Source organism: Pleuronectes platessa, chromosome 19, assembly GCF_947347685.1.
Source record: "Pleuronectes platessa chromosome 19, fPlePla1.1, whole genome shotgun sequence".
NCBI classification, from domain to species: domain Eukaryota; kingdom Metazoa; phylum Chordata; class Actinopteri; order Pleuronectiformes; family Pleuronectidae; genus Pleuronectes; species Pleuronectes platessa.
The window spans coordinates 2,300,056-2,313,832 of NC_070644.1; the positions used below are offsets into that span (position 1 = coordinate 2,300,056).

General features: G+C 41.5%; 1 protein-coding gene across 1 annotated transcript in view; it reads left to right on the forward strand.

The window, feature by feature from the left end:
• Positions 1-6,789: 6,789 nt before the first annotated feature.
• Positions 6,790-13,777, forward strand: part of LOC128425393 (unconventional myosin-XVIIIb) — a 40,215-nt gene continuing 33,227 nt past the window's right edge. The window contains exons 1-5 of the mRNA XM_053411983.1: positions 6,790-6,834; positions 9,743-9,886; positions 11,133-11,525; positions 11,948-12,011; positions 12,959-13,071. Coding sequence (XP_053267958.1) covers positions 6,790-6,834; positions 9,743-9,886; positions 11,133-11,525; positions 11,948-12,011; positions 12,959-13,071 — 759 coding nt within the window. The remainder of the gene's footprint in view (positions 6,835-9,742; positions 9,887-11,132; positions 11,526-11,947; positions 12,012-12,958; positions 13,072-13,777) is intronic.

Consider the following 13,777-nt stretch of genomic DNA (forward strand, 5'->3'; position numbering starts at 1 on the left):
CATAGGATGTACTAGAAGTAAAAAAGAGAGGTAGAAAAGAAAGAAAATACTGTATATGAAAACAAAACATCTACTGAACACGTACGTCAGCATCCATCACTACTGCAGGGGAACTCCATCCACAGTGAAGAGTGTGATGTGGAGAAAGCGCTGAACTTCTAATACGGTGAACACTGAAAATGTTAATTTGAAAAAAGATTTCCTACTCAAGGTCCACTTCCTTGCTTTTTTTGGAGCCTTCAGCCAGATCAAGTTTTTACCTTTAAAGTTTTGGTTTAACAAAACCATCACTTCAGTCTGTTTGCCTGTTTATTGACGATGAACAGAACCTACATCCTGATCATTCGGCTCCTGCTCCTCAAAAAGTATGTAATTATTGTTGTTATTGTTTTCATGGATTAACATGAATTGGAGTTTAAACTAATAAGGGCAGCAATTTGCCAATTCACCTTTAACTGTTCACATGGGAATTGACACTAGATGAATGTTCGTGTTAAATAAAGCCCTGATTTTAGCTGCAGTTGTGCAGATGACACTGTTGGACACTTCACCACTCTTACTTACTAATACTCATTATATTGTATATCATCACACACTAATTGTGATGCAGTTTCTGTAAAAGACTACCAAGATATTTACAGGTATCTGGCTTGTGTTCACCCTGCATCAGTCTACACATCCCATCAAAGAGAGATTGGAACCTTTCCTATTTAATACTGATATGTTTTTTTGTTTTCTGGACCCCTTCTCTTTATTTAGTTGAACAGTCTGCTCTGAGAATTCCTCATTCTGTCACTTTTCTAGTTTGACCACACAGAAGCTGCTCAGGACTAGTGCTGAATGCAGTGTGGATGTGGGTCACGTTATTCTCGTTGCTCGGTGAATCATCCTTAGAGCTTTGCACTCCGTTTGGCCTTTTGGTTCAGCTTCAAAATTATCATAAATGTGCCTATTAATTATCTTTGTGCATAGGATTGCAAAATCGACACCTTATTCCGGCCACTGGTTGCACTGGAGTTAACGCTTCAGTGAACAGGATTAATCTCTATCAGTAGACCTGTAATATAATGTTTTCGTTAGTGTATATAAACCTGAAACTAAGGAAATGTTGTCTTTTGACAACCTCAGAATGAGGCCACCATGTTGCTACAGTAGCCCTGAATTGTCAAAACAAACACATGCTCTACAGAGGGTCTTACATACTTTAATTTGACTTGGAGGCCACTGTCCGTTGTGCTAGATGTCACTAAATCCAATATACTGAACCTTTAATGGGGACTCGTTGTAGTTGGGGGTGTCAGCAGGAGCTTAACTGCACTTGTGTTGGACCCCTGGGGCCCCAATCGGGGGATCCAGTCATTCTGTCCAGTACAGGCACCACAGGCCCAAACAACCACAAATCCACTGGCTCACTGTGTCTGAGTCAAAGCTACATTTGTCTCTAGTACATTTATTTTCAGATGTGATTTTCTTTAATATTCAGGCCTGTCGGTCTCTGTGTTGTTGCTGTTTGGCACAGGAAAGAAGAGAGCTAGTGTACTGTGTGGATTGTGTTCACCTTGTTTGATGTAAACAGCTCCCTGCTGCATTTGTAAACACTGAGGCTGAACTAATAGTTAAAGCTAAAAAAATGAGAACCAATGTCAGAAGAGACCCACAGCTCTGTGGAGTTGCTGAGCTGGGTCACTCTGAGGTGACGCCTAGAAAAATGTTACATAAGAAAAATAGAATTTAGCTTTTGACCTCTTTCACTTGGAAAACAACAAACAAGCTTCATCTACCAAAAACAGTGTTTATCTGACTTCAAATTGATTGGTTTGTTAAGTTGATTGTGTTTGTCTTGCACCAGGTAGACTCCATTAGTCTGCTTTGGGTGTATTGATGTTTGGTCACATCTCATTGCAACAGTAAACAAGTGACATCTCATTGCAACCAATCAAGCAATAATCAATTACAAACACATTTTGCGCAACTTCTGTGTTGGACATACCTCTCCCCTCACAAACAACTGAAAAGTATAAATACTTTCATCCAAACCACTATCTTTCACCAACCGAGTCGTTCTTGTGTCAGAACCAAACCTTCATCATGACTATGTCGTCTCGTCATAATAAGTCTTCTTATTTCAACACTGTGGGAGGCACATGTTCTTCTCTCTATTTGAGGGCATGTTTTGACTTTAAGTGCAGTAGTGACCCCTCATGGTGTATCTGCAGCAGTAAATGCAGGTAAGTTAAATGAGAAGAGATAGAGACCCCCCCCCCCCCCCCCCCCACACACACACACACACACAGTCCCACAGAATGAATTATTGTGTAAATAAAACAGGAAGAAAAGCTATCATAAATCAGAAACCACGAAACATTATAAAAAAAGCTAAAAAAGAGGATCTATTGAAGTGTATAAAATGATAGAAACAAATAAAAGAAGAATCGATACCAAGTATTGAAATAGCTTATTGGGATAGTTCACTGAAAAATGATAATATACTCTTTACCTATTCACCACTATGCTGATGGAGGGGTGGGTGAGGTGTTTGATTCCACAAAACACTTTTCAGGGGTAATTGAAGTAAACAGGACCCCTTCTTCAAATAAAAAAAAACACAACATGCCTCCATACAGCTCGTGTGGTGTCATCGAAGTGTTGACATTCATATTCGACTCAAAACGACGTCATTTACACCATCTTTTAAGCATTTAAGTCCCCTGATAACCTTTCAGGTCACGTTTACGCTGGAAAACCACACATACTCTCGCCCAAGGGTACTATCCCTTTAAGATGTATGGCTAAATAAAATCCAATTCTACCGACTAAAACGGTAGGTCTTGTGTTTTTTCTGACATTATTCGTCTTTATATATTTCACTTTTCAGATAAACAGAGGAAACTTTAAGTTTTGCAGTAAACTGAGTTGTCATTAGCTAAAGTAGCGATTAGGTTATAACACTACTGAACTTTGAGGTCATCATATTCAGTTGAAGCCTTGTATTATGATTTACAGCATTATGATGTAGCATGCGCTCCTGAACCAGCGACAGACAAAAGAGCTTTTCTTTTCTCTTCTGGTTGTTCATCCACTTTTTTGTTATTTGTCCGTCCGTCCATTCTCATGAGCACAATATCTCTGCAGCACCCTGAGGGACTGTCTCCACAACTGACAATATTGCTCATTTTGACTCAAAGATGAACCGATCAGAAAAAGATCATGGTCAACGTGACCCCAGGACACAATGAAGAGGTTACCTGCTGGTGGCGCTACAGTCAGAGTTTCACCAAAGTCAGTGGGATTAAACAGATGAGTGCCATAAATACCTGAGGCAGATTTCATGACAATCCGTACAGTAGTTGTTGAGGTATGAGAGCTGCACTGGGCCCCTGACAAACATTTCCATCACTCTGTGATTTCCCCCGGTCCTCAAAGACACCAGGAGGCTCCTCTTCCTCCTCCCCCTTCACCCCCAGCTGGAGCTGTCCATCAAACTGGACAGCTGACGCGGTGCAGATCTGCACATGTGCACTTGTGTCCTCTGTTGGGGAACAGCCGGTGTCTGCTGTCAACCCCCAACGTCACCCCACCCCACCCCCCCTACATTCACACACCTCAGGAAACAAGTTTGAGATAATGTTAAAAACAAGGTCTTTGTCTGAAATATGGATTGTTTCATGTGTCCTTGATGGGTCTCACTTCTCAGTCATTCAGTGTCCACCAGGTCTCACCAGGTCTCCAAACAGGGACTTCTCAATCCCCCCCCCCCCCCCTCCCCCCTCCGTGCCTGCAGATATTTATAGAGGAATCGTCTGTCAACCATGTCCTGTTGCTTATCAGTGTGTGTGGCTGCAGAGCCCGTGTGTCACTCTATTTCTGACTATTGCTCCATGCCCCACTCAGTCTGTCTTGCCCGGGCGTGTGAATCAGTGGTGGTGTTTGTGTGACAGCGGGACTCTCACTTTGCCTCATAGGATTTGCAGTTACCCTCCTGGATCTTTGGGCCATTTCTTTGCCATTGTTGAAGGTAGGCTGTTGTGTCTTCTGTGTGTTGTTACGGTCCAGTGTGCATTGACCATTAGAGATTTTAATGACAATCTCCAGGTTTTATTTATAGATGACTTGTCGGAGAGAGGGGCCTGACTGGGCCTGTGTGGAACATTAACGGGTGTGATATGACATTGACCTCAGACAGAATATAACCGTCTTTTGATTTTTACTATGAAGTGTCCCAGGAAAGTTGTGAATATGTCTATTCCTGTGTGGGATCTACAGTGGCCTATAAAACAAGTACTATTTGTCATTCAGGGACTGTAGTCAAACTATTTGGGTTTGATTCAGAGTTTCAACTGAGTTGGGAAAAGTATAAACCTGATGGATGAAGATTCAACTTAATACAATATTTTGTTGTTGTTGTTGTTGTTGTTGTCTCAGTGTCTCTCAAAGAAGTCGTCATTGTTTACAGTCACTGACACAACCAGCCACCTTACGTGCTGCTTTGTGTATTGTGTGACATGGTTGTCATAATTGTGACATTTAACAAAAATCATTGTGCTTCATGTGCAGATTACAATTATTTTAACAACAAGATTGTAAATACTGATGAGCCATTTTCGTAATCGGAATTATTCTGAAATGATTGATGTTATGTTTTGTTTTGTTTTGTAAAATATTGTTAGCAATATATGCTTTGTTACAAAAATAATTGGAAAAGTTTATCGCAGTCTGAAAAAGTGACTCTTGTGCACAATGAAAGCACAAAGTCATGTGTTTAATAGTCCAGATAACTTTACACAATTGTTAGGTATACATTGAAAAGAAGAAGGCCAGGAATAGACCTCTGGGGTACACCACAAGCAGGACTGGCCCATGCAATTCCGCCTCCCTAGGCGAAAAATAATTATACTGCCACTCTGCCCTTCAGCCACAGCAGCCCCAATAACAATGTTGAAATCTGAAATAAACCAGTTCAATCCATGCTAATGCGGTTGAATCAAATTACCAGGTAAATGCTCAGGACAAATTTTCCTTCCTTCCCTCCATACTGTGGAGTTATGGTATAGCACAATGACAATGCCATTGATCCAATGGTAATTGAAAACGCTTTAGCGTATAAATTAAAAACTCACTGTTTCAGGCTACTAGCAGTGGTCTGTAGGCAACCCTGCCGGGATGCTTTGTTGTAAGAGGAGCACTTCAGTTCAGTAACCTCACTGCTGTGCATCGTGTATCTTCAAAGAGGGGGAGGTGTAACGTTTAGACTTCGGTCTAAATGAAAACGTTTATGTCTGAAATGCGTCTTACCCACGGGCGTGGCTATCTTACTTGACTAGGCCCCTTGCCCGTAGTGTGTGTCACCTAGATGCTAGAAAATTGGACACACCACATCATGTCACAATGTACAAAAACAGCCCAAATCTAACAATAAGCGACAGGTCCTTTGTGACTGTATGTTCAGACACTCGTCCCGCAGATTGAATTAGACAGGCGGTGGTCAGGATGGATCAATTAAGTCCAGTATTCCTCCGTTTGTATCTCTGTGTTTGGTCCCCACCTCCTCCCAAGGGAAGTATCTGGCTCTTTAGCTGCTTAATGCACCACTTTGTTCACCAGCTGGTCTTTAACCGTGTGTCTATGCTGTTTGCTGCTGAGCAGGTAAAGTACAAATTTTTACAATTTGTTGTCGAAAAACAAATGTGTGCTGCAACCGGAGTGAAACCAAAAACTGATAATGTTCCAATGTCACATTTCAGCCAAGTTTACCACACAGTTTTCCACCATCTGAGCATGGAGACCTTTAATGTTATTGTGTCCTCTTCTTCTTCAGTGGTGTAGTGGCAGCAACTATAGAATCATTCACCCCAGTTTATCCAACTGTCATCTCATTCATGTAACAGTAGAAGATCCAAACAAACATAAAGGGATAGTTCACCCCAAAAAAACATTCACCCACCCCTCCATCTGCACACTGCTGTGTAGATAATGAGTGAGTCTTCAGTTTTGGGTGAACTATCCCATTAATTAAAATTGTAGGAAATGTTTTTTATAATATTTAATATATTGTGCTATGTTTGGATGGAAATATCCCTTAACATTAATGATCGACTGTTAATGGAGATATAGATTCATGCAGCTAAAAGCTACATCCTGACAATGAATTTTTTGTATTTTTATTCTTTATCAGAACCCAATTTAATCAAGATTTACATTGGAAGATTCCTGTGTAACATTGTGGAGACACAGCCCACAAAATTGTAACCGATGACATCAAAACAAAATGAAAAACAAAGGAAATGTCAGCATGTGACAACAGAGTCTCTCAACCTCTTAACTGAGGGATGAGGAGACAGTTTCTTAGAAGACACTGACGCCTCAACAGACCGAACGTGGCAGCCAGACGTCTCAGTATGGGAAACTGTGAATAACCAGGACGTGTGGGTTTGATAACTCGGCTTCTCCCTGACTGATGTGATCTTACGCAATGATATTGTCTTTGTGAGTTTTTTTTTCTTACAATCTCCAAGTTGAAAGGCAGATCTGACACTTTTCATCATTTACCTGGCTGCTGGAGTAAGAGAGAAAGAGAGAGGGGGGCTTCATATGTCTATCTATCTGTCCCTTTCTTCACTTTCAACCATCTCTCCCCTTTGTCAGGTTTTGTGTCTTTCTCTGTGCACACACACACACCACCACCATCACCACCGCCGATCTGAGATCCCAGCTGGCTGACATCCCTGTGACCCCCACCCCCTGCACACCCAACCCTGAGCTACCCTCCACAACCCCACCCCCTGTTCAGCCATGGCCCTGTCTTCACGTTTAAAACTGTGGGAGAAGAAGGGAGGTGCAGATTTGTTGCATGCGGTGTTCATTCAACATGTACTACTGACTCTGTGTGTATGGCGCGTGTAGAATGTAGCTTTGATTTTGTTGTGAGTGGACTCTAACCCTGAATGATCATGACATCATCGACTGTGGCTGAAGGGTAGAGCGGCCGTAGTCATAGATATTGAATGCACTAATTTGAAGTCACTTTGGATATAAGCATCAGCTTAATAATATGTAAAGTAAATACGAGCTAATGACATGTCAATGTGAAGACTGCATGCTGTGAATGGTGTATTAGTCCTCCTGCATGTCAACTGGTTTGACTTTGACCTTTCTAAAACTTCACCCCTTCACTGACATAAGGCTGAAGCTGCTAGGAGTTAATATTCAATACTTTGTGCAATCAATCAAGTCCTCTCTTCAGAATTTGACTTTAAACAACTGTAAGCGTCCTGTACTTTTCCACAGTTAACATTATTCCACTGCATTAATCAACAGAGGAGAAGGAAACACTCAGATCCTTTAATTAAGCGAAAGCCCCAATACAACATGTTAAAATACTGCATTACATTTAAAAGTCCAGCAAACTGCACTGAAGGTATACAAATTAATACGTCTCCAGTTTGTCAATAATAGATGTCAATCCTGCATCATTGATGCGTCAGCAGCATTTCACTGTTGTAGCTGCTGCAGGAGCAGGAGCTGCTCTTCTGGCCTTACAGGCTGCTCTTGCCGCTTGACAGGCTCCATGGTACATTACGGTGCTATAACTGCACTTTCTGTTGTGCATGAATAGAATTAACACTCAAAACCACTCAAAAGGTTTTGTGATGTCCCCCCCAAAATACTGTTTAAAACATAGTAGTTACATCCAATGTTCAACAACATGATTGGCTTGGTGTTATGGACTTCTTCTAGTGGTTTGTCTTTCTCATTTAACATTATTACTTTATATAGTTTCATATTTTCATATGTCGTTAAATGATTTATTGAAGAAGAAAAAACTACAATTCTAATAAAGGTTTACCTTTAGCGCACTCATTATTCGTGTGCAAGTAGCTCCCAGCCACACATACAAGCACACTCACAAGACCACGACATTGCAATTACAACTTTATTAACATCACACACACTGTATCATCAAACAAACACAACCATGGACAAGTTTCTGATTCGTAAAAGTCAGGCAACCGATGCGCCAGTTGCGAAGAAGCCAAAGCTTTGCAAATATCACGAGAGCTATTTGCAGTTTGGTTTCACCGTCACTGGCAGGACTGAGCAACGTCCTCAGTGTGTATTGTGTGCCGAGGTGCACCTCATGAGTCATTGAGTTCAGTCTCTTCATCGATGCAGAGTCCACATCGTGATGCATCTAAGAATCAAGACATTTCCAGACCTCTAGTGTGGAACGTGGTGAAACTGAACCCTTTCAGGACCCTGAAAAAAAAAAAAAACGTATGAAAAACCAAACTTGCTCTGCCAGAGTGTCTCTTTTGGCCCATTTTGCTGGTCCCAAGCCCGGATAAAGGAGGAGGGTTGGACGTAGAGCTAGCAATGCCGCACCACTTAACAGTGCGGCGCACATCATCCTGCGGCGCACATCATCACCGCACATCATCATGCGGGGCACATCATCCTGCAGCGTATATCATCCTGCAGCGCACATCATCCTGCGGCGCACATCATCCTGGGGCGCGCATCGGCGCACATCGTCCTGCGGCACACACGTTCTGCGGAGCACATTGCAGCGCACATCATCGTGCGGCACACATCATCATTTTTTTTGGGCATTTGTAACTTATACTGTGTTGTGCAGAATTGTGTGCATTGATTATTTTTTTCGGTCTCGCCCGGGGCGCAATTCCATGTAGAACCGCCACTGTACAATATACAAGTACAGCTGTTCTACTGGAAAGGTTTTACAACAATTCCCCAATGAAGTACTAACTACCTGAAATAATGCGACATTCATCGGATAATGGTAAACGTTTAAAAAGGAGGAGGGTTGGACCTAGAGCTAGAAGTTCCACTCTAAAAAAGACAGAACAAATGTATTTTTCAGTTTACTTACAGTTTTACTCAAATTAAAAAGTATGAATAATTCCTCCATCCGTGTTTTGAACTACTCCTTAGACAGATGAGTATACAAACAAATCCTGTAGTGGAGTTTAGTTCACAGCCTGCTCATGTCTGTGTTAAGGTCTGTGTTAAGGTCTGTGTTAAGGCAACATCCCCCTCCAACAGTCAACATTTTATAATTAGGCATGACTCAGGCTGATTCGTCTCCAGGTTTTCTCCTGATTGCATATTGTAGCTTGTCAAAGAATGTGAAACAGCTGTCCTGCTGACCTTTATTCTGTTCCCTATTGTGTCAGCCGCTGATAGCTATTAGTTAAATGTCAGGCCTCTGGCCACCTTTCTAGTTTGGCACTTCTGGTTCCCTCATGATTCGCATCATAGCCACTTACTCATAGTTCCTCCTAAAGCTGAGAGCGCAGATGATGGAAACCGCATTAAGATCTACTCAAATATAGCTGAAGACACTAACTCAGTCTTTGACAATGGAAATAATACTTGGAGCGACCTGCCTGTTTCTAGCTGAGCATTGTGATAATAAAGTCTCAGATTGACACATGTATTTGGTGAATGTGCAGAATGGACTCAAGAGTTCATCTCATTTAGCCGTGCAGGTAGGTTCATGGATGTACATAAAGATTCAATAAATAAATATTTGATATCACCTGGGATCATGGCTACACAAGTTTAATTCCAGAGCCAGAAATCTCGAAGACAAATAAATCCAAACCTGGACAAATACAACCACAACCACCTGCAATGATGCATACCAGAGCAGTTACTGTAATGTGTGTATTCAGATCCCACAATGATCCTGTCTAATTGCATTCACCCATTGTTCAAACCACAGATAAAGGAGGAGAACGAGCCGGTGGCCGTGGCTGTCCCTCCACCACCTCTGTCAGCGCTGCCGGGCGGATTCCTCAAACAGCTGGTCAGGGATTCAGAGAAGGAGACCAAATACAAGGAGCCAGAGGTCAAAGACGACAGAGCCGTGAGTGGCTCCTCTTTTGTTTCCCTTCACATCAGCTCTGAGCTTCGTAAAAATACAACCTGACATTTTGGTAAATGTGCTTATTTGCTCAGTTGCAAAGCGTTAGACTATAAGATTGATACCTTTCAAGAATGGAGACAGCCAGCTTAGCTAACCCTAACCCTAACAAATCCCCTCTCCCCAACCACCACATTTAGCCCACACCCCACATTCCGCACATCCTAAATCCGGCCCACATAGCACATGAAATGAAGGCAATAGGGTGGTCCACTCCTGTTTGCCAGATCTGGGCCACAAATAAGCCACAGCAATAAACCACACTTCAACCTAAGGTGGCCCGAATTTGTTTGGTGCTATTTTGGCCATAATCACCAATTACCTCATGAGCCGTTTTTGGGTCACATCCAAATTACAACTTGCCTAGAGCTCTGTATTTTTGCCAAAAGAGGCCCACATTTGTTTTAGGACATTTTATATTTTACAGATGGGAACATTTTGTTTTCCCTTTATTTTTGTTCAGGCCCTAAGAAGGCTAGAATTGCTGCCTCACCAACATTTGTTTGCTAGCTGTTTGTTTTTAACCAGATTTCCAAACATTCAGATATGGGACATACTATCCCTTGTAGTGTGTTAGCTGCCAAATATATTCTATGTTAAATTACCTTAAAAACACTGTTGGAGTAGCTTAATGTTTCTGTTGGCACTATAAAACCATGTTGAACATCTATCCTTCATCTTTACCGTTAATCCTTTAATGGGGAGGTGTTGGGTACAGCCTGGACAGCCACCCTCGTATGGAACCCTAACCCTAACCCTAACTCTCATGAACTAGTCGTACCTACAGTATATGGGGAGCATCATAGACTGTATATGGAGAAGTCACACAGTGGGCTTGTTTAAGTAGTTATGGCAGTGAGTACACCACAGCTGAAACAGCAACATGGAACAATTTTATCAATGTTACTTTTAGTGTCGAGAAGCACAGAGGCTAACAATTGCGCAAGCTAGCAGACAGGTAATGTAATGCAGTAATCCATTGTGAACAGAAATTATAATATATATTAAATTGAAATCCAATGGAAAATGTCCATGGCCCCTGCCATTTCTGAAAACATGATTGGTACTTTAAATGATGAAATTTGTAATTGCAAATCAAGATATAACATTATAATAAGTGCAGGTATCTGAAAGTGGTCCATCAACTTCTTTGAAGGTTGATTCTGAGTCTTCATTTTTACCCCTGTAGCCAAAAAAGTTGAGCGACAACCTTGTGCAACAGTTCCTCGTCCCAGATCAGACTCCTCCGATCCTTGAGGCTGAGATGGCGCTCCGAGCCGAACAACTCATCAGCAACAACAGACAAGGATGTCCGTCGGATGGCAAGTTCCCGACTCAGAAACACATCTTCACTCCCGAACCTGATGGTCAAAAGAAAACCAAACTGGAGGCGATGCCAGAGCCGTCAAAGCAGCAGCAGGATATGAGGGTAGAGAAGAAGATCAAGAAGACGCCACAGGCCGAGCAGAAGAAGGAAAGGACAGCCGAGGTGAAGCAGGTGGAGAGGGAACAGGGGATGGAGGAGAGGCTGGAGCCGGAGGGAAGGCAAGCAGACACAGCTTTGACAGAGCACAAAAGAGAGGTATGTATGTCCCTTTCATCATTTATAATATAGACTAATCCTGGAGTTATTATTCACAGCTTCAATGTTTAATTATATCAAATGAATAAAATAAAATACATTTTGGGAAATTAATAATGAAATTCAATTTACTGGATGAGTAAAGCCCTTGTGTTGGAGTTTTCATTGGCAGATCAATCCACGTTTTGGATTTGTAATATTTGCGGCAACTCAACAACATACAAAACAAAGATTTAGTTGGGTTTGGATATTTAATTAGAGGTTACACATACATTTAAAGTTTATTTAAAAACTGGATATGTCAAATTATTGAAGTGGCTCAGACTCTGTCGTACAACTCATGTAACAGGACCCACAGAAGATTTGTTAGAGGTATTCTCTGTCCTTGTTGCCTCACTGCTGTGTCCTTATTTCTCTCTCAGGTCAAAGACGTGTGGTATGAAGCTGAAACTGTGTGGTGTGTCCAAAAGGATGGGTTCACCCTCGGTGAGATACAAAATCAACGCTATCTATCTATCTATCTATCTATCTATCTATCTATCTATCTATCTATCAATCCTTCTATATACTATGGTTCGGACTTGCACTATAATGTCAGATCACGCCCCTCAATCCATAGTTGAGGGGCAAATATGAAAATAAAGATGACAGAATCACAGTTGTCTAACGGGCTGGTTATGAAAGTGTGAATGAGCATTTCAGAATATTTCTGAAAAGGTCAAACATTGTCAACACAACACATCAACACAAAATCAACCACAGAATAAAAAATCCAGAACAACAGAATACAAGACATTAACTAGATCCTTAAACATTAAATTGATTACCAACTTAGCTTATCTAACTATATTTATGTTTATTTAACACAGAAACAAAATTACACTGATAATTGGGGTTAGAGTTACGTTATTTTCTGTAAGTTAACTAATTGTCACAGCTTTGCTCTGTGTGAGTGTGAATAGTATATAAATTGGTCATAGTGTGTGTCAGGATTAGTAGATGACTCCGCTAATCCTAACACAATCTCTTGTAATCTTCTCGTCTGTTACATTACCTTTGTATCGTGTTACAAATGAGCTGCAGCAAAGTCATCGTGTGTCTCCCCGTGCTGCTGCGGACCATATGTGCCGGGATCTGCTCCAAATCCATCTGTAGATTTTATCCAGTACTCTCACATCCATCTACTAACTGCACTGCAAAACACTAATCCCATTAGATCTTCGTATCTCCATATACTGTATCCCCTGACCCCTGACTCTATAATATGCAGGGCTCAGACTATGTTTAGAGAGACATTGAACCCAGTCAACATGTGGACTCACTGTGGACCAGCCTCTGCTCTATAGGCAGCACGGAGGGTTCATAACAGAGGTCCTGCTTGTTGATAGTGGATGTATTGATAAACGAGTTTGATTACCGTTCTCTCATTTCAGCCACTCAGCTAAAACCAGATGAAGGCACACCTGAACTTCCAGAGGGCCGAGTGAGGGTCCGCCTGCTGACAGATGGATCGCAGCATGACGTGACAGAGCTTGAAATCGAGAAGGTACTTCGGTTATTTTTCTTCTAAATGTGTTTCTGTCTGTTTTCTTTTCAAGGAAAATCTATTTAATGTTGCACTACAACAAAGTTTGTTCAGATGTCCTACAATGCGATTTGCATTCACCTCTGCGATTTACACCTGGGGTTTTGGTCTATTCTGGACCACCTCAATAAGTCACATGCAAGAAGACCTGGATGATGTTATTTTAGCCTAACCCTAACTAAAGATATACAGTGCCTTGCATAAGTATTCATCCCCTTTGGACTTTTCTACATTTTGTCATGGTATAACCACAGATTAAAATTTATTTCATGGTGAGTTTATGTAATGGACCAACACAAAATAGTGCATCATTTGGAAGTGGGGGGAAATATTACATGGATTTCACAATTATTTACAAATAAAAATCTGAAAAGTGTTGAGTGCATATGTATTCACCCCCTTTACTGTGAAACCCCTAACAAAGATCTGGTGCGACCAATTGCATTCACAAGTCACATTTGCAAGTCACATAATTAGTAAATAGGGTCCACCTGTCTGCAATTTAATCTCAGTATAAATACACCTGTTCTGTGACGGACTCAGAGTTTGTTGGAGATCATTACTGAACAAACAGCATCATGAAGACCAAGGAGCTCACCAAACAGGTCAGGGATAAAGTTGTGGAGAAATATGAAGCAGGGTTAGGTTATAAAAAAATAGCCAGAGC